Consider the following 22,408-nt stretch of genomic DNA (forward strand, 5'->3'; position numbering starts at 1 on the left):
AACAAGTAGATTAACTTAAAAGGAAAGCAAAATACTTTAAGAGATATGGAGCTCCCAAAAGGGAGTTAAACACTTAGTTTTATTCCTCAGGGTTTGCAGGTCACCAGGCAAACACTATCCTTTGAACTTATAGGTGGGTGCAAAATGATCTCACAGTAAGGCAAGTGATCTGTGTCTATTTAAACTCAAAGAAAAATAGGAACATTAATCAGCCAGGCATCAAAATTTTAAGGAAATATTCATCTTTTCCCTATCAGCTGCATTACTTGTACTAGGTGCATACAGTAAAACAAATATGAGTGTATAATGAATACATATGAGTACATTAAAAAAACAAAAGTTATCACAGAAATTTGGTCTGGCTTTTAAGGAAACATACCAGAATAGCTAACTGTGAAATTATAGTCTAAAACGAGAAAAAATACAATTTTTTCTACTGGATCTCCAAACTAGGGAACCTAATAACTGAAGTCCTTGATGGAGACTCTCCCTGATGGGTCTCAGCAAATGTAAAGGACCCAATATTTGTCCCAGGTGAGGGCCCACATGTTGCATTTGTAAGCTCCAAGGTATGTTATATCAGTTTCCAGAAGAATATGAAGCAAGTTGGGTGTCTGAGCAAGGCTGCATCTCCCTCTCAGAGTTCTAGGGGATACCCCTGAGGGGTTATGGGTTTCTTTTCTACTACTGTTGGCTTGAGCCTCCATGTATTCTCCCCAACACCAATCATCGGTTAAGAGTTAGTATCTTCTTTATGTCATTGATTGTCTCAGTGATTAGTGCCCCAGTATCATTTAACCCATTGACATCAGTAACTTTTCCAAAAGCATGTTTACCAAAGAGAAGTAGTAATAACAGATGTGACATATAAATGTTTTCTTTTTTTCTTTTTTTATCTTTATTTAATATTTAATATTTTAGTTTTCAACATTGATTTCCACAAGATTTTGAGTTACAAATTTTCTCCCCATTTCTACCCTCCCCCCATTCCAAGATGGTATATGTTCTGATTGCCTCGTTCCCCAGTCAGCCCTCCCCTCTTTCACCCCACTCCCCCCCCCATCCCCTTTCCCCTTACTTTTTTGCAGGGCAGGATAGATTTCTATGCCCCATTCCCTATATATCTTGTTTCCCAGCTGCATGCAAAAAAACAACTTTTTTTAATTTTTAAGCATCTGCTTTTAAAACTTTGAGCTCCAAATTCTCTCCCCTCTTCCCTTTCCACCCGCCCTCCCTGGGAAGGCAAGCAATTCAACATAGATCACACATGTATCATTTTGTAAAACACTTCCATAATGCTCATGTTGTGAAAGGCTAACTATATTTCCTTCCATCCCATCCTGTCCCCCTTCATTCAGTTTTCTCCCTTGACCCTGTCCCTTTTCAAAGGTGTTTGCTTTTGATTACCTCCCCCCCCATCTGCCCTCCCTTCTGTCATCCCCCCTTTTTTATCCCCTTCCCCTTACTTTTCTGTGGAGTAAGATACCCAATTGAGTGTGTATGTTATTCCCTCGAGTCAAATCCGATGAGAGTAAGATTCACTCATTCCCCCTCACCTGCCCCCTCTTCCCTTCCAACAGAACTGTTTTCTTGCCACTTTTATGTGAGATAATTTGCCCCATTCTATCTCTCCCTTTTTCCCTCTCTCAATATATTCCTTTCTCACCCCTTAAATTTATTTCATTTTTTTAAATAGCATCCCTTCATATTCACCTCATCCTGTGCCCTCTGTCTATATTCCCTTCAACTCCCCTAAAACTGAGAAAGGTCTCACGAATTACACACATCATCTTTTCATGTAGGAGTGTAAACATAACAGTTCAACTTTAGTAAGTCCCTTATGAATTCTCTTTTTTGTTTACCTTTTCATGCTTCCCTTGATTCTTGTATTTGAAAGTCAGATTTCCTATTCAGCTCTGGTCTTTTCACTGAGAAAGCTTGAAAGTCCTCTGTTTTATTGAAAATCCATATTTTGCCTTGGAGCATTATACTTAGTTTTGCTGGATAGGTGATTCTTGGTTTTAATCCTAGCTCCTTTGACCTCCAGAATATCATATTCCAAGCCCTTCAATCCCTTAATATAGAAGCTGCTAGATCTTGTGTTATCCTGATTGTGTTTCCACAATACTCAAATTGTTTCTTTCTCCTTGATCTGGGAGCTCTGGAATTTGGCGACAATATTCCTAGGAGTTTTCTTTTTGGGATCTTTTTCAGGAGGTGATTGGTGGATTCTTTCAATTTCTATTTTGCCCTCTGGCTCTAGAATATCAGGGCAGTTTTCCTTGATAATTTCTTGAAAGATGATATCTAGGCCCTTTTTTTGATCATGGCTTTCAGGTAGTCCAATAATTTTTAAATTATCTCTCCTGGATCTATTTTCCAGGTCATTGGTTTTTCCAATGAGATATTCGACATTGTCTTCCATTTTTTCATTCCTTTGGTTCTGTTTTATAATATCTTGATTTCTCATAAAGTCACTAGCTTCTACTTGCTCCAGTCTAATTTTTAAGGTAGTATTTTCTTCAGTGGTCTTTTGGACCTTCTTTTCCATTTGGCTAATTCTGCCTTTCAAGGCATTCTTCTCCTCATTGACTTTTTGGAGCTCTTTTGCCATTTGGTTAGTCTATTCTTTAAGGTGTTATTTTCTTCAGTATTTTTTTGGGTCATGGTTTTCCTGCATCACTCATTTCTCTTCCCAATTTTTCCTCTACTTCACTTACTTGCTTTTCCAAATGCTTTTTGAGCTCTTCCATGGCCTGAGACCAATTCATATCTTTCTTGGAGGCTTTTGATGTAGACTCTCTGACTTTGTTGACTTCTTCTGGCTGTATGTTTTTCTCTTCTTTATCACCAAAAAAGGAATCTAGAGTTTGAGTTTGAGTCTGAGTTTGTTTTCGCTGCCTGTTCATGTTCGCAGTCAGCTACTTGACCCTTGAATTTTTTGTCAGAGTATAACTGCTTGTCGAGTAGAGAGAACTTTGTCCCAAGCTTTAGGGTCCAAGCCCTGCTGTTTTCAGAGCTACTTCTATTTCACCATCACCCCAGGCTCTGTCAGCGCAGAGCTCCTTCTCCCCCAAGAACCGCCAACCAGGACTGCAATACAGATCCAAGCAGGGCACAGCAAGAGAATCTGCCTTTGTGCCCACAAAGCGCTCCTTGTACTCCCACTCTGATCTGCTGCTAGATTCCTCCCACAAGTGAGCCAGGGACTCAGGGGAAGCCTCTGACACTGGTGCTCTGAAGGCAGCCTCAGGAGCTTCCTGCTGGTGCTGTGGCCACTGCTGCACCACTTCCTCCACCCCCAGAGTTGGCGGCCAGACTGCTCTGAGCTGGATCCCACAGTTTCCCCCTAAACTGCTCTTTGGCTTTTGTGGGTTGAGAAGTCTGGTAACTACCACAGCTCACTGTTTCATGGCCCCAAGGCCCGTTCTGGCTGGCTGACTCCAGGTCTGGTCTGTCCCTGCCTGGGCCCACGCAGGGCAGCCTTCCACTCTCAGCACCCCACGATAGACCTTCCCGGCAACCATCCAGGCTCTCCTGGGCTGGATATCTGTTTCCCTCTGCTATTTCGTGGATTCAGCAACTCTAGAATTTGTTCAGAGCCATTTTTTACAGGTGTTTGGAGGAATTTGGGGGGCAGCTTAAGCAAGTCCCTGCTTTCTAGCCGCCATCTTGGCTCCGCCTCCCCTAAACATTTTCCTTAATACCTGGAGGCATACTGTCTCCTACATGATTTTGTTCCATGAGGAGAGTGGGCTTAAAATTAAATCAGTTGCTATAAAGCATTTGATTTTCCACCAAGTTCACTTCTGAATGTGTCATGACCAGTAGTAGATATCACTCCTTGTTTGCCTTTAATCCACTGCTGGGCAGAATCAACCAGGTTGCCTTCTCACCAGACTTGGCTACCCAGGAACTCTGGTATACACAGTTCCTGGACCTTTGGAGCTCTTCCAACTTTTTGAAGCTCACAAGATTCATTCTTCACTGAAGGCAGGAAAGAATAAACACAGTAGGAACAGACACAATAAAAGAACGATGTGCTTATGTCTTCATACCAACTTGGATGGGAAAAGTAGGCTATGTTGCAGGTGGTGGCACTATCCCCTTTGTCCACCTGAAGTCTTATAGAAGTTTTTGCCTCACTCATCACCAGGAATTAGAGGTATTAAGTTGTTCCTGTGGGAGTCTTTTTGTATTCAATTCACATTGAATTGGAACACAATAGAAGAAGCCTTTTCTTCACCATACAGTTAGTGTGCAGAAAACAACCCTAACATATTTGCTCTTTCTGAAGTAGAAAGCCAGATGCCTCCATTCCACATCATCACAAAATTTTAGAAGCAGCCTTAACCAAATATACATACTCCCAGGACTGCTCCATCACAAAAGAATCCATTTAGTAGGGCTGTCACTGGGTCAGAGTCATACCTTAATGACTTTTTGCGAATAGTTCAAAGTTGCTTTTTAGAACTGTCAACTAACCGTACTTTAGTGTGCTTGTCCTTCCTCTACTCCAACAACTATTTTCCTTTTTGTCATCTTTGTCCATTCTATGGGAGTGAAATAGAACCTCAAGATTGTTTTAATTTGCATTTCTCTAAATAGTGGATTTGGAACTTTTTTTTCATTGGTTTATCGAAATTTGTGTTTCTTCTTTTGAGAACTGCTTGTTCATAACTTTAGACCACTTATTTACTGAGGAGTGAATCTTGTTTTTATCAATCTTCCACATATCATAGATTTAAAATCTTTGTCAGAGAAAATTGATACAAACATTTCCCCTCCCCCCTGTTAACTGTTTCCTCCTTTCCCCTTCTGTATTTTCCATTTCTAGTTGTGAGAACATTAATTAAACCAAAACCTACCATTTTTGGAAAAAATGTATCAGTCCATCTCTCCCTACACTTCATGGTTCCACTATGACTTCCTACCAAAGTACTATTCCTGGGCTACCCTATATGTGTTATCTTCCCCTATTAGAATATAAACTTTTTGAAAGCAGAGACTCTCTTTTTTTTTTAAATTCTCAGCTCTTAACAGTGTACAGTAATTGCTTAATAAACACCTTTTTCTTTCATTCAAATTAAGACTTGTGGAGGATTTTGTGGGGAAAGATAGTGAGTTTAGTTTTGCACATGTTGCATTTAAGATGCTTTTGGAACATTTGGAAATATCTCCTAGGCAACTGGTGGTGCATGACTAGAAAAAAAGGGGAAAGTCCTGAAGATGCAAAAAGTCACAGGCTCCTACAATCATAGATTTACATCTAGAAGCCTATTAAGTCTAATCCTTTTATTTTATAGATGAGGAAATTGAGGTCTCTAGAGGTTAAATGATTTGCCCAAGGTCATACCAGCAGAACGAGGATTGGAACCCAGACCTTTGATTCTAAATCCAGTACTGTTTCCTTGTACCATTCTGCCTGTGGCTGGAGAACTTTGACCTGCAATAAATGTTACAACTTGAACAAGTTAACCTACAATACTGTCACAAGGCAGAAAGCATTAGCAATTCTTCCTGTAAAATAATTCCATCGCTCTAGAAATAAAGAGAAAACAGATGATAGGATACTAACAAAACCGCTGAATTGTATGCTGAAGCAGGGCAGATAAATAGCAACTATAGTTGCAAACTAAACAATCTGAAAGGACTATTGGCCTTGTATTGATCTTTTCAGTTCATTTTAGCAAACATTTACTCAGCCCATAAATAATGATAACACATAAATAGTGAACAACCACAGCATCAAAACTTGGAGTATTAAGAATCATGATAGCCAGCTATAGATTGTATAGTTGAATATAGAGTTGACTTGTAGCCTCATTGTAGACTGTTGAGCCACAGCATATACTTCGTGAAATTTTCCATTAAAAATCTCAAGCATATCAGTAGTTCCTATGTACATACCCTTTAACAAAATATCTCTCATTCTCTACAGCTGCCACGCATTTCCTTTCAGCAACAAGCATGTACAAATTGGTGGTCAGTTCCCATTGAGTGATAAGCACTTGAAGTTAAGTTCATGTTTTTTTTAATATTGTGTAATCATTATGAGTACTACCTCTAGCCTTATTCTTCCTCTCCACCCCTCTTCCTTGATCCTTAAGGTAATTTATAATATTTTCAATATTTGCACTAATTTTTTTCTTTAGAATTTTTGTTGTTATTCAGTTGTTTAAGTTGTGTCCAACTCTTCGTGATTCCATTTGGGTTTTTCTTGGCAAAGATACTGGAGTGGTTTGCCACTTCCTTCTCCAGCTAATTTTACAGATGAGGAACTTAGGCCAACAAGGTTAAGTGATTTGCCCACGAGCAGACAATCTGAGGATGGATTTGAACTCAGGAAGATGAGTCTGGCACTCTATCCACCGTGCCATCTAGCTACCCCATTTTTTAGAATACTGACAGGTACAGTTTCAAGAGGAAAAAACCCTGGGTATTTTATTGGGATGGTGGTGAACTTTCTTCCTATTTTTCTTCTTTTTCTGCCTCCTTTTTTGTCTCCTCTATCACCTACCCAGGGTGGTTCCCCTAAGGCTCTCTCTAGTCTCCCTTACTGATCGCATCTTTTCTTAACTTCTGTCACTTCTGTGTTGATGACAAACATACATGTGTTTCCCAAGTTTCCAAACCAAATCTGCAATTCTGCATTTAAAGCTTCAACTAAATTAATCACTGTTTACCATAAACTTATCCATTCGCCTAAGTTCCTTTTTTCTCGCTATCTCCCAGTCACTCAAGCTTGAAATTTTGGAACTATATCTTTTGGCTGTACATGAACAAGCAATTTTCTGGTTCATCAAATAAAGCAATACAAATTTTACTACCTTGTAGCACCGTATTTGTGTGAAATAGGGTTTTCTACTACAGCTGTTATAAAGACAAAATATCTTTCTTGATTAATGGTTGAAAAAGAATTATGAGTAACAATATCACCACTGTCCTTGAATTTTTAGAAACCTTGCACCAAAAACTCATCCCACCCATCACAATCGTATTATGGTTGTTGTTTTATAAGTATGACTATAAAAATTATAAGGGATTTTATCAACAATAATTGAATGTTATTTTATTATATGATTAAGATTGTATGGTATAAAATTGTAATAAATTCTTCATTTTATTTGCATAAAATGTTAGCTAAGAAAATTATTTGCATACATTGCTTTATGAAAAATAGGAGAGGTGACAATTTTTTTTGGTTAAAAGGGTAGTGGTATTACTACATAAAGTCTGGTAACCACTGACCTCTGAAATCCCTTCCTATTGAAGGAATCAGTATGAAAGAAAGCAGGAAGTTCCAGTTTCCACTACAAACCTTTCACTTGATGCATATGTATTCTTACACACTTGATTGGAAATAGAATTTTATAGACTCAACTTTTTCATTGTGATAATTTCACGAATGCTTTATTTCCAGTTCTGCGTAGTCATCGGATAATATTACCTCCTAAGATTTTAACTTTCTTCTTTTCTTTCACCCTCTAACCTGTAAGCAGATACTTAGGTGCAAAATAAATAATGGAAACTAATTTATCTGTTTTGCAAGTGTTGATTGTTACACAGGTTAAATGTGAAAAAAAAATTCACAAATTAAAATCCCCACCATTTTCATTGCAAGAAGGCAAAAATGTTTTAATTGGCATTCATATCTCTAAACCAAATGGATAATAAACATGTCAGATTCTTGGCAATTCATTATCTTTCTAAAATTCCATGATAGCCAAAGTAGTACTAAAGTTCATAGAATTTATAGTAGACTTTATAATGTGTACACTTTTTAAAAAAAAAAAGTACTTTTAAAAAAAAGTACCATTCTTCATGGAATATACTTAGCCTTTACTAAGGACCAGCAGCCTTACAATCCTCCTTGGCCCTGTGCCCTCTAAATTCTCAGGCAATACCACCTGACCTTCCAGTGTACACTAAGAACCTCCTAGCATTCCTTAAGCTGCATTCTCAGGGTCACTGGGCCTCTCTATAAACCCCACTGCAACTGGAACCTCCTTTATATATTGTTTCTTACACTTAGAATATAAACTCCTTGAGAGCAGACTGTTTTGATTTTCTGTTTATATCCCTAGCAATAAGCATAGTGCTTAGTACAAAGTAAGCACTTAATAAATGGTTTTTTCATTCATTCATTCGTCTATTCATCGTAGTCACTCTTTTAATCATTCATCTTTTTTTCCTCTATAGTGTTCAATATACCTTTTAAGAAAAAGTACAAACATTTCCATTTTGGTATAGTATCATTTTCCCTGTATCCTTTGTTTTTTTCCTTTCCTTTCTCCATATCCTCATATTTCTCTCCTTTCCCTCTCCACATATTTCTTTTCCCTTTCATCTTTTTTTCATCTTCTTCTTTCTTTCCTCCTTTTCTTTCATTTCCCTTTCACTCTGGTTTACCTTTGTTTTCCCTAAACATTGTTTTCTTGTATTGATTTCCATTTTAGAAATAATACAAGGGTCACACTTTTATTCTTTACTATTCTACTCTTTCTCCATACACTTTTTTTGTTTTCATTCTTATTTGCATTCCCTTTCCATTTCCCTTTTCATATGTAATATATATATATATATACACACATATATATAATATATGTATGTATGTATCTTACATATGATTTCTTTAATGTTTTCTTTTTTAATTAACAAGCAGTTCTTTTTCTCTTTCTTCCATCTGTCTGTCCCCCTCCATTAAAATAATGGAAAGCAAAATCTTTGTGTGGTTCTATTGTGATTAGGGAAAAATAAGTGTTTTGAAGTAAATGTTTTAAGTCCTATTAGTGGGATATTTCCTTATCTCCTCAATGGTTGTGTTTGACTTTGGCTGAATTTTCATTTCCTAAACTTAAAGTTGACCACATGTAAAATCTTGAGACTGAATTCTGCTCTGTGTAAAGGTGTCCTTTTTTGCATGGTTAGATCTTTAAAACTTCCGTATTTGAGTTTCTATCCATCTGTCTGCAAATGTTAAGATTAAAATTGAAAAATGTATTTTTCTTGAAAGATATTCACCAGTTAACATTCTACAGAAACTCTAAATGGAAAAGGGATTCTCCGTATGTAATGAAGTTCTTCTACGTGCCCTTATTTGCAGATAATGTTCTTATTGCATTGAATCCTGGAGCAGTATAGAACCTTTTCTAAGAGATTCCAAAACCTCTCAAAAGAGATTTGCATAATAATTAAAACAACAGTAACCAAGTTGTGAAGGATACATATTTCCCAGATTACTACATGCAGCTTAATAGTCAGACCAGTGAGATAGTACCTCAGTGCCCATTTCTTAGAGCCTGAATATGAGCAATGAATTGAATGGTCAGAGAGTGGAACTCTCAGCAAGTTATGGAGCAGCAATATCTTATACAGATTAAAATTACAGATAACCCAAAGGAAAATGAAAGACATGTGGTAGATATAAGTAAATCAGCACATTACCAATAAGAACTTTCATGGCCAAAGTGGCATAAAAGACACTAACACACATGTGAACAGAAAAGGCCAATCATGTCTTCAGAGCAAAGTATAACAGCTTGAATCTCGTATTGTCATCCGTGAAATTTGAAGACTAGAGGAAGGTTCCCAGCACATTAGGTATATCCTCTGTGGAGGAATTATATAGGATAAGAATAGATGGATAAATTGTGGATGGATACATAGATCTGTACTGGTAGAGGGAGTAACTGTTGATGGACCAGTTATTTCATTGAAGTATGGAAAAATATTGTATCTGTTAAACACATACTTAAAAAATTAAAATGCTAAGCAAGGATAACTTTTGCATTGATGACTTGTTAACTATAGTAATTTTCATTTCTGTTAATAATACCAAAGTATACTTAATGTTCTGCTTAATTACATGTTTTCTTGATTGGAGGGGTACATATATACACATACACACACACACACACACACACACACGTACATACATACATATAACGTACACATGTTAACATGACTTAGTTAACTGCATTCTTTACTATTCCGCAAGAACATTCTTTTCACTAACCAGTATCCCTATTCTAGGGAAGGTTTGAGAGATGTCTTTAACTTGGTATTTAAAAAGAGCTCCCCAGATCCCATCATAGAAGGTTTACAAGAAGGGAAAGAGGGGCAGATCTCAAGCTTCTCCTAAGTAAAGTCTTTTCTTTTTTAACTAATTTCTTCTATGTTTCCCCAGCCTTTTTCAGAGCCCCTTTATTTGTATATTTTTCAGTAGTTTGACCTTGGCCTTTTTTTCTCTAAATCTCTCCTTCCTTTAACAATCTTATTTATTTCTGTTACTTCAGCATCAGTCTCTGTGCAAATGAGTCTCAAATCTCTAGCCCAACCTCTTTTGAGCTTCTGACCCATACCTCAAATTGCTTACAGGAGGTCTCTATCTAGATAGTCCCTGGTATCTCTAAATCAACATTCTGAAGACCACCGTTCCTTCTACTTCTGGCTTTCCACAGTTGTTTGGGGTACCACCATTCATTCTGTCTCCTGTTTCTGTAACATATTTATAAGTCTTTGATTTTTTCCCTCTCCTTAATCTCTCACATTCTATCATTTAATTACCATGTTCTATCTGTTTTACCTCTGTGAATCTCTTAGATTTGTTACTTCTCTTCTCTCTCCATTGCCACCACCCTAGTAGAGCCCTTCATTGCCCCCTACTTGATTTTTTTCAAAAGCTTCCTAACAGGTCTTCCAACCTTCATTCTTTCCCCTGTGCAATACACACAGAATATTACCAGAATATTGTTTCATAAATAGGTCAGATCCCATCATTCCTCTACTCACAAATCTCCAATATCTCCTTTACTCCTTAAATTCAAGACCATTTGAAATCTAGTGCCACCCAACCTTTACATTCTAATATTACTAACAGTCATGCACTGTATGCTCCAGCCAATCTCTCTGCCCTTCCTACCCTCCAGCACTTCTTATACTCTTCTCCTTTTTCTTTATGCTGTTCTGTGTAGCTGGAATACCCTCTTCTTTTTTTTAACCTGCTAATTCCCATTCTTTTTTAAAGCAGAACTCAGATGTCACCTCCTCCATAAAGCCTTCCCTGATTAATCCTTTCCTTCCTCCCTTTCCCCTCAAACTTTATATAGGACTTTTGGTTTGTAACTCTCTAATGCACTTGTATATTATGTATTATGTGTCTTATCTTTCACCGTACTACAAACTGTAAGAGTGTAAAATTGTCTTCTCTAGATTTTTTATGTCTTTCAGAGCCTAACACAGTATTTTATACATAGTAGACTCTTTGTAAATATTGTTTGAATAATGTGTTATTTGAATAATGTGGTATTAATAATAGATGAATTATCAGATCATAATGCATACTTGTATTATAGTTCTCACTTATATAGCACTGAAGGTGTGTTTCCTTCAAAGCAACTCCATGAGGTAGGCAATATAAATATTATTAACAGGATGGGTAAACTGAAGCTCTGAAGTTAAGTGGGTTGTCCATAGTCACAACTAGTCCCTAAGTATCAGAGCCAGGAATAAGTATTCAAATATAAGGAAAATTTATTCTAAAAACAAGTGTGAATGATATTTTTACATCATACATTGTTTTGGGTCATGCATAGCATTAGTGTGCACAACCAACAGCTGTCAGTATTGCATTACTTTAAAAAAAAATCAAGCCTACTTGCAAATACTTGCAGTGATGAGTAAGACTTTCCATTGGGGGAAAAGTGGTAATTTTCATGTAAATAATCCACTAGAGTTTACAGGTAGAGATTGTCACGTGAAATTAAGTTAATGGACTTCCTGTCCTTCTTCTTTAGTTCTCTGTGACAACTTTTTAGTTGTGGTGAAGAAACTAGAACAGAAACAAGAACTCACAGATTTTGCCCTTTTTCATTCAACTAAGGAAACATAAAGCCTGGTACCAATTGCAGAGAGAGCTGGCACTAGCCTAGCCAGGATCTGTCAAGAATATTTCTCATTCATAGTGTATAATTACATTTAAGGACATATTAAGCAATGGGTTTTTTCTTTTTTCTTTTCTTTACAGATGGCATAGCATTAACACCTGATTGTATTGAAGAAAGCATCCTTACATGCTACTGGGGTTGTGACGTGCAAGAATTGTATGAAGCTCTGCAAAAGCACGTTTATGTCTCCAGAATAAATACTGCACAGGCACTGGAAGATGCCATATATAGCAAATATGTCTATAGAGAACAACATTTGTATCCTTTTGATCCATGTTGTGAAGATTGTGGACTTAAGATGATGCTTTGCTAAATTAGTTTTAATTATTTTTAACTTATTACATGTCTTTGTTTGCAATGGCAGTAGTTCTTTTCCCTTCACATGTACCAAAAAAAGTGTTAAGAAAAACAGCAAAGAAGAAAAATACTGTCAATTACCAAGTGATGCTAAAATTGAAGATTTTGGCATTGTACCTAGATCTCAATATCCACTGGTAGCACTATTGACCTTAGCTGATGAAGATTCCCAAGGACTTTATGATATTGTAAGTAATTTTGGAAATTTCCATAAAGTATTAATGTGATAGTGATAGTTTTTAATTTTTATTTTGCCAAAGTTAAAGGAAACCCTTATTTTCCCCCTTAAATTGGGCTGGTTTCATTCCCCTTTGAAACTTGAACTCCTTTGAGTTTGGGTTTATTAAAATCACTTTGGTATACTAGAATCTATTTGTGATATGTATGTTTGCAGCTGATCATTCATGGTCATGTGATAACCAAGCAACAGAGAGAGAACAGACTGATTCAAACTAATAATAGTTATTGTTAGATATCTGATTGATTAAAAAAATAGATCTAGATTTCCACTTCCGGGAGCCAAGATGGCAGAGTAAGAAGTAAGTCATTCTCACCCTACCTTATTGACCTCTGAAAGCCCAGAAAATACTGCCCCAGGAAAAACCCTGGAACAGCTGATGCAGCAAAAAGATGGGGTGCTGCAGCAGTCTTGTAGCCCAGGAAGCTTGGGTGATTAATGAGAATTGCTACTCTCGCCCTGGGGGAGAGGGAGCAGTAAAAGACAGGAGGTGTCCCAGCAACCCCCACCTCAGTAAACTAAGGAGAGATCCTGAGCCCCAAGGTGGTAGAGTAGGCAAGTGCCAACACCAGGACCCCTGAGTGCCTCAGCACAGGCAGGGGAACCAGTAGACATCAGCTCAGAAAACCACCACATGTGCCAGTATTTTCCAACAGCCAAATCTTCTAGTGCTTCAGCACAACTCCAGGAAGCACAGCTCCAGGAGGCACAACTCCAGGTTGGCAGACATCTTCTAGCAGCCAAACATTTGAATGGAAAGCCCAGGTGAGCAGGGATCCCCCAGGGGCCAGACTCCTCAACCCCCCTCCAAGAGTTCCGGTGTTGCTGACCCCAGCTCAGCACCAGGTAAGCTGCCAGACCCCTACAGCCTCCAGCTGCCAGCACCTGAGGCCCCAGCAATAAAGCCAGTGATCTTGGGTCAGTGCCCCCTGCTCTCTAGCAGGAGAGCTCAACTTTAAAAGCCAGGAAATAGGCAAATACCATGAGCAAAAAGCAGAAATGGACAATCACCATATTATCCACATATTATGGGGACAGGGAAGATCAAGGCACAAACTCAGAAGAGGACAACTGTCAATATACCTACATCTTTAACTTCACAGGAGAGGATGAACTGGTCTCAAACCAAAAAGCTTTCTTAAAAGAGCTTAAGAAAGATTTGAAAAGTCAAATGAGAGAGGTAAAAGAAAAATTGGGAAAAGAAATGAGAGGTGTGCAAGAGACAATCAATAGCTTGGAAAAAGAAGGACAAAAGTTGACCGTAGAAAACAATTCCTTAAAAATACAAGTGACAAGATGGGAAAAAAATTACACTGAAGAAAATAACTACTTAAAAAGTAGAACTGGACAAATGGAAAAGGAGGCAGAAAAACTCACTTAAGAGAAGAATTTCTTAAAAAGTAAAATCTGCCAAATGGAAAAGGAGGTACAAAATCTAATAGAAGAAAATTCATTAAAAATTAGAATGGGCAAGTGGAAGCCAATGACTCTATGAGATATCAAGAATCAGTCAAACAGAAATAAAAGAATAAAAAAATAGATGAAAACATAAAATACCCCATTGGTAAAGCAGCTGACCTGGAAAATAGATCCAGGAGAGACAATTTAAAAATTATTGGTCTGCCTGAAAACCATAATGTAAAAAAAGAGCCTAGACATTATCTTTCAGGAAATCATCAAGGAAAACTGCCCTGATATTCTAGAACCAGAGGGTAAAATAGTCATTGAAAGACTCCACCAATCACCTCCTAAAAGAGATCCCAAATTGAAAACACCAAGGAATACTGTAGCCAAATTCCAAAATTACCAGGTCAAAGAGAAAATACTGCAAGCAGCCAGAAAGAAACAATTTAAATATCATGGAACCACAGGATTATGCAGTACCTTGTAGCTTCTACATTAAAAGATCAGAGGGCAAAGGAACTTGGATTACAACCAAGGATCAACTGCCCACTGAAATTGAGCATAATCTTTCAGGGGAGGAGATGGATATCCAGCAAAATAGGGGACTTCCAATGATGAAAAGACCAGAGCTCAACAGAAAATTTGATCTTTAAATACAAGATTCAAGAGAAACATAAAAAGGTAAACAGAAAAGAAAAAACAACATGTTATTAATTAGGGCAAACCGTTTACATCCCTAAAAGGGAAGATGACACACTTGTAATTCTTGAGAACTGTATTGTTATTAGGACATTTAAAAGGGTTATACATAGACCTAGAGGGTGTGGGTATAACTTGACTTTGATATAATGATAAAAAAAATCCAATTAAGTGGTGAAGAGGGATTGTACTGGGAGAAGAGGAAAGGAAGAGACAAACAAGGGTAAATTGTATCACATGAAAAGGCACAAAAACCTATTACAGTAGAGGGAAAGAAGGGAGAGAGATGAGCACCATTTGAACTTTACTGTCATCAGATTTGGCTCAAAGAGGGAATAACATAATCACTACAGTATAGAAATCTAACTTACCACATAGGAAGTAGGAGGGAAAAGGGGAAAGAAAAGGGAAGAGGTGGATAAAAGGGAGGGAGGAAGTAATAAGAGTAAAGGGGAAGAAAAGGGAGGAAGGCTAATAGAAGGGAGGGCAGACTGAGGGAGGCTTTGGTCAAGAGCAAAATTCTAGTGGGAAGGGAAAAGGAAAAAGGAGAGAGAAAAGCATAAACAGGGAAATAGGATGGAGAGAAAGACCCAGATAGTAATCATAACTGTGAATATGATTGGGAGTCTGAATGCAAATGGAAGCATACTATTTGCTCTCCTTTCCTTTTGTTTTTTTTGTTTTGTTTCTTCTTTCTCATCTTTCCTCCTGTTAGTTCTAATTCTTCTTTACATCATGATTAATGTGAAAATATGTTTAATGTGAATGTATAAATAGAGCCTGTATCAGATTGCATGCCATCTTGGGGAGGGGGGAGAAAAGGGAGGGGAAAAAAAATTTAAAACTCAGAATCTTATGGAAGTGAATATTGAAAACTAAAAAATAATTAATTATATGTTTTTTTAAAAATAGAGCTAGTGTGCTGTAACATTTCAAAAAGAAAATAGGCAATTAAATATGGGCTAATCTCATGTATATGGAATATGTGGCAATTTTGAAATTAATGTAAGGTGACGCATGTTAAAAACTGCTTGTAAAACTGAAAAAAGATTAGTCTTTATATAAAAGTATATACAGGATAATGGGAACACACAGAACCACTAGCAGATGAAAATCTCATACTACTCTTTATATTACTCTTATGGAGCACTTTAATGATACATATTTGTGTACTTGTCTTAACCCATCTAAAAGATCATAAATTCTTTGAGGGCAAATTCCCCCATCCCCCGGGGCCCCACCCGGTATTTAACACCATATTTCTTTATAACATATTGTCCATCAGAGGTACTCAATATGTATTCATCGCTTTGGAGAGGCATATAGATTTGAATCATACCTGTTCAATCTAAATTCCCTATAGGATTAATATTGGGTATATACAGAAAGTTTCTATAATGCCTTGCTTCCTTAGTCTTGCCTTGTTATCGTCACAGAAGACAATATCTCATCCTTCATGACTGTCTAAACCTACTAGCTCTTTGGAGATATACAACTGAAAATGGCTTTGAGTTTTCTTCATATGACGTAGTTGATTTACCCTAATCAACAGTTTCACTAAATATAGCACATAAGTATGCACATACTGCATAGTCTTGCACATCAGTTCTGTGTATGTGTGTTCATGTTGGAAGTGTAGCCTGATTAGAACTTGTCTTCAAAATATTTTCTTAAGATTATTTCCAGTTTACCCTATATATAGCTTGTTGTACAAATATGTTTGGTTGTTGTCTCCCCGTAAGACTGCAAGCTCCTTGAGGGCAGGGACTATTTTTTTTTTCGTTTTATATTCCCAGTGCTCAGCAAAGTATGTTGGTGTTTGATAAATGTTGATCCATTATTGACTTGACTCTTTTGTCTCCAGTCATAAATTCTGTCTTAAATAATTATGGTGACCAACTTGTTAAAGTACTTCAATAATTCTATTGTAGTTCAGAAATAAGGAAGTGAAGTCTTTTATGTTATTAGGAGTTATTTACATAGCAACATGACAGAAGACTTTTTAATTATATCGCTAATTACTTCCACTCATGTAAGATTCAAATGTAATATAAAAAGACTCCAAAAGTATGGTTGATTACATCTGTTCTACAGCCCAGGAGAACGTAAATGAAAGGGATACTCTTCCTGGTTACTCTTGCTGCCTTTTGTTTTCCTAAAGGAGGCAATGATATATTCCATCTCTCTCACCTCCTCTCCTCATGCAGACCAGTCACAGCATCCAAAAGGCTTCTTGTCAGGCAGGCAGAAAGACCTGAGGATGATGACCCCCAATCATTCCTGCTGGCCATCGTTCTATCAGGTGATGACCAAGTAGTTTTGGGGGTTTGGTTTTTTTTTTTTTTTTGCACAAGCAACTAATGTTTTTTTTTCAGTTTTACAAGCAGTTCTTAACATGCTTCACCTTACATTAATCTCAAAATTGCCACATATTCTGTATACATGAGATTAGCCCATATATAAATGCCTATTTTCTTTTTCAAACATCAGAACTTACTAGTTCTATTTTTTTTAGTCAGATACTTGACAACAACTATTGTTAGTATGTAATCAGCAATGGTGGGATTTAGCTGGTTTGCACCCATTCGCTAGAACTGGTACCTAATTTTAGGTAGGGTTCATCGAACTGTTTGTTAGCAGGAACAGGGCCTGCACCCACCAAGTCAACAGCCAGGGCAGTGCCTCAGCTCAAAACTAGTTGTTAATTCATTTGAATCCCATCACTGGTAATCAGTCTGTTCTCTCTCCGTTGCTTTGTTACCATATTTTTGAAGTCTAAAATCTGGCAATCCTAGTTAAACTAGGACCTCTGAACACTCATTTCAATTATGTCTCTGTTAAAAATAACATAAGATATGCCTCATTGAAAACAGTCATCCATTTCACTTCAAGATAGTAGACTACTATATATTGAACCAAATTGTATAAGCAGGCTGTGGCATATTGCCAAGGCTGATCATGCAAAAGAGGCCTAAAAGGCACCATTAAAGACATCTAGTTGACTGAATAAGGAGATGGGCTGGCCACATAGCCAGAGTGAGGTATAATAGTGCCCAAACATTGAACAGATATACACAAAATACTAAACTAATACTAAAAGTCCAAGGAAAGCCTCCAGCACATTGGACAGATTCCTTATGAAGAATTTATGGGAGGATATGCACAAGATTCATTTGGAACGAGAGCACATGAAAGACTTGTGATATGTACTGCTAGAAAGGAGTACCAATGCCAGCGAAGTCATAGATTCCTTGAAACACTGAAGCATTAAAGTGTATCTTGATATACTTGAACAGTATAACAAATTTGGCCAAATTAGTGAATTCTTTCAAAAACTATTATAAAATAGATGTGCAAAATATTGAAGTTTTAACAGTTTATTTTTCAGGGGTGTTACCATCTATTTTCTTAAATAACAGGAGTCAACTCTATTTAAATATTTCACTTGCACATTTCCTTAATTTTTGTTGACTGTTCTTCTGGGAGCAAAACCTACAAGTTCTTGTAGTGATATAGAGAAACTTCCATCTTTAGGCGTGATTATAACTTCTGTGTTATCTATGTGGGTTTGATATTTACTTGCCATAAGAGGAATTATATTCTCTGGAGTTTCGTAATTTGGTTCATTATCTACGAAATCTATTCCCTTTGTTACTTTAAAAGTATTTGTTATAATGATCTTTTAAAATATTGGTTGTATTCTAAAAGGGCTAATTGATAGGTGATGCATTTTATATCTAATTTTAGGGGATATGACTTTTTAAAATATTTGTAAAATATTAATAATAGCATTTATATGATGCTTTAAGGCTTGGAAAGTGCTTTACAAATACTATCTCCAACAACCCTGAGAAATAGGTACTACTATTATCCCCATTTTTCAGAATGAGGAAATTTAGGCAGAGATTAAGTGACTTGCCTAGGGTCACAAAGCTAGTAAGTTGTCAAACCAGATTTCAGATTTATGATTTCAGGTCCATCATTCCATGTAGCCCTAACATTAACCAGGCCTTTTAAAGCTAGTTTACAGTGACCTGTATTTATCCAAAAGGTTTAAGTAAAATTAAAAGTAATATAAGCAGAGATAATTACAAAGAAACACTTATTAACCAAGTGACTAACTTGGAGTACTTCTGATTTATCTTTATCTTTATTTTTGACATGTTTGTTTCCTTGCATGTGTAGAACAATGCAAATAGAAAGTAAAATACTAACTAATTTTGCTTTTAGATTTCAATGGTGACTGTAATTCATATTCCTGATAAGAAATACAAACTTTCCTGCAGAATATTATATCAGTATGTACTGCTGGCTCAAGGCCAGTTCCATGACCTTAAGGTAAGCTGTGTCTTATATATAATCTTTTTCTTTTCTTCAAGAGTAGCAGAATAATTGTTTAAAATAGATAGTTGGGTCTTACAGTAAGTATATTATTTTAGTGGTAGTTTTATGGTAGATTTTATGGGTCAAATTTTTGATATGAAGTTTATTCCCATTTGATACATGTGCCCAGTGTTAATGTTATTAGCAGCATTATTTGTGTGCGCCTAGGTTAAAATGATAGTAGAAATTTTAGAGGGAAAAGATCCCATGTAAATGTAGTCCAGTCAAGGAATTGACCTATAAAGTTTTGAGATTTACTTTGAGCAAGAAATAATTTCCCACATTTCCTTTTCATTTCTTCCTACCTATGAATTCTGCCTTTCCTTGAATTTACTAGGTCCTAATTGGTTTTAGCAACCTCTTACAACCTTTGACTAGAAATACTGAATTCAATTTATAATCATATTTAAATTTATTTATTTGCTCCCCAGCAACTTTTCATGTCTGCAAATAATAATACACCATCCTTGAGTAACTCTTCTCCGGGAGAACAAAGCACTGACAGACATTTGTTGGAAAAAGCCGGATTGGCTGAAAGTGAAGTGGAACAATATGAAGAAAATAGCAAAGACTGTGTTGTTTGCCAGAATGGGAAGGTGAATTGGGTACTCTTACCATGTAGACACACATGCTTGTGTGATGGCTGTGTTAAGTATTTTCAGCAGTGCCCTATGTGTAGACAATTTGTCCACGAATATTTTGCACTCTGCAGTCAAAAAGAACAAGATAAGGAAACACCAAAAAGTGAAGGGACTGTTACTTCTTAAGGATTTTGTCTACTGAACATGAAGACTTTTTTTTTTTGCTTTAAATCACTCATTATTTAAATCTGTGCAGTATTGCTGGTAAGTGATAAGAATTACCTTCTAACTTCATATTTGTACAGTATGTTTGTAGTATAAATTAAGTGTTCATTCTGCTCAATATGTCTATCAGAAAAGCAATCACCTGCAGTGTTACTTAAAAAATACAGCTTTTTTGAAAACTATAAATGTTTGGTAACTTCATGTAATGTTAAATCATTCTTTAAAGAGACACATCAAAAACTTAGAGGGAAAATAGAGAACATTAAATTTTCTCTTGTTAACACTTTTTTCTCTTCAATGTATGATTAGGAGAAAATTTAGTTATCAAATAATTGTATACTTCAGTTAAATGAAAGAGGAACAGAAAGTCATTCAAAACCTTGCCAAATCCTTTCCCTAAAAGTTGGTTAGCTTTTAGATGTATCTGTATGTTTGCACTTGTAATGTAACTGATATCCATACATGTATAATTATACACAGAAATCAGTTTTTAAATGCAGGTTCTACATCAAAAACACAGTATTCTATATTTAAGTGTTTTCATTGTATCAGGTATTAATATTCACGAACCAGAGATGAAACTTGAGCAATGAAATAATTCCTGTAAGAAAAGATCAGCGTATTAGAATGACACATTTTATATGATGGATAGTGTGATTATTAATGTAAATCTTTTCTTTTTTTCTGTAAGAGCTGAGATGCATTGCTTCATTTTTCTTCCTCTATAGTCGATCTACAACAGAGTAGATTTTGGAGCCACCAAAATGCACCTAAAGAAGAAATAAAAACTAATATTGTGTGTTTTTATTCCCTAATAAATCCCAAACCCTTCTGAAAGATAAGTATCTTGGTTTATTTGTTGACCTTTCTGTTTAAAAAGTAATGAACCAAGTGGGCTAGTTTCATCATTACTAAAAAGATAAAGTAGCTTCCAGGGTCTTTAATGCAAACTCCCCACTGCAGAAGATTAGAACAAGAAGAAAAATGAACCTTGTGAGCAACTCAACTATGGATATCATCCAGGGACACATTTATGCTTGACCTATATTATGTATACAAAGTCTCATTTAAAAAAAAAAACAAGCAACAACCCAAAATGAGATTAGACCATATATATCCTTAAAGTTCTTTCCAGTTCTGACTCCTGTCTAAATTTCATAAATGCTGGATCCTTTTCATTCTAGTCTTAGCGGTCTGGTTATAATCCTGCGTTGATTCCATGTGCCCATCTGTCATATCCATCATTCTCCTTACATGGCCACCACTCCAGTTTACGCCTTTATCACATTTCATCTGGACTATTATAATAGCCTCCCAATTGGTCTCTTTGCCTTAAGTCTTTCCAATCTGTCCTCCATACAGCTGCCAAAAATCGTCTTCCTGAAGCATAAACCTGACCCTATCACTCCCCTATCCAAGAACCTATTGTTTCTAGTATAGGATATAAACTCAGCATGGCATTTAAAGCTCTTCACAAATCAGACTTATGGTACATTATTCCCCTTCATATTCCTGGTTTCAGCCAAACCAGCCCATGTGCTTTTCCCTGAACTTGACACTCCATTTCCCACCTTGCACAGGCTATCGTCATGCTTAGAATTTTCTGCCTCTTCACCTCCACCTCTTAGAATCCCCATCTTCCTTCAAAACTCAGATCATGTGCCTTCTCCTTCTGGAAGCATTTTTTCCCATTAGTTGCTAATGCTTTCTCCCTCCTTAGTTAATATGAATATGCTAATCTGATTCAATAAATTAACAACATTTTATTAAGCACCTACTGTACACCAGACACTATGGTAGGTGCTAGGGATACAAAGACAGTGAATGAAATAATCCCTACTCACAAGGACGTTGCATTTTAATGGGGAGGACAAGTACAGAATGAATACAAATAAAACACAAGGTATTTATAAATGTTTCATCCCTACAGTGAACTCCTCAGGGAAATCTTGCCTTGTAGCCCCCGCTGTATCCATCAAAGTGTCTTGTACATAGAAATCAATTAATAAATATGTGTTCGATTGGATTATAGCTCCCCTCATTACATGGTTGAAGAATAATGATCCCTAATGAGTCAAGTAGCAGCAAATACAAAGGTAGAGACTAAGACAAAACTGACTACACTCTTTAAATGTGTGTCATTCATTAAAGGCCTTCTATGTGTAGAATGCTGGTCCTGGATCTTTGGAGAAGTACAAATTTTAGAGAAGATGTTTCCTGCCCTCAAGAAGGATAGTAGGATGTATGTGAACAACTACAACAGAAGGTATATGAGAAATGCATGAGATGTGCAAACAAAATGGAGAGATTTTTCAATGATGGGTGTGATTCTATGGTGTTAACCTTTTATGTGAAATCTACGTGTGACAGCATTACGGAGGGAAGAAATGCAGCTCTGGTTGTTCATTTGAGCTGGCGAGAGGCTACTTGTCAACTGTCTCTTAAGAGAAACATTCCAAGCTCTAGTACAGCTAGTAGACTATTAATGTGGTTTCACAGCTGGTAAAAAAGATTTTTTTAAAAAAGTCATGTTTCAAAGGAAAGCTAGAGAAGTATTGCATTTTTCTTTCAGT

General features: G+C 36.6%; 1 protein-coding gene across 2 annotated transcripts in view; it reads left to right on the plus strand.

Moving 5' to 3' along the window:
• The window catches only part of CGRRF1 (cell growth regulator with ring finger domain 1), a 55,833-nt gene extending 35,156 nt beyond the window's left edge, over positions 1–20,677 (plus strand). For both annotated transcript variants that reach the window (XM_036752252.1, XM_036752253.1), the window contains exons 3-6: positions 12,029–12,206; positions 12,346–12,493; positions 18,877–18,984; positions 19,461–20,677. In XM_036752252.1, the coding sequence (XP_036608147.1) occupies positions 12,029–12,206; positions 12,346–12,493; positions 18,877–18,984; positions 19,461–19,796 (770 nt within the window). In that variant the 3' untranslated portion in view covers positions 19,797–20,677. The remainder of the gene's footprint in view (positions 1–12,028; positions 12,207–12,345; positions 12,494–18,876; positions 18,985–19,460) is intronic.
• The last annotated feature ends 1,731 nt before the right edge of the window (positions 20,678–22,408 follow it).

This window comes from Trichosurus vulpecula, chromosome 3 (assembly GCF_011100635.1).
Source record: "Trichosurus vulpecula isolate mTriVul1 chromosome 3, mTriVul1.pri, whole genome shotgun sequence".
In the NCBI taxonomy this organism is placed as follows: domain Eukaryota; kingdom Metazoa; phylum Chordata; class Mammalia; order Diprotodontia; family Phalangeridae; genus Trichosurus; species Trichosurus vulpecula.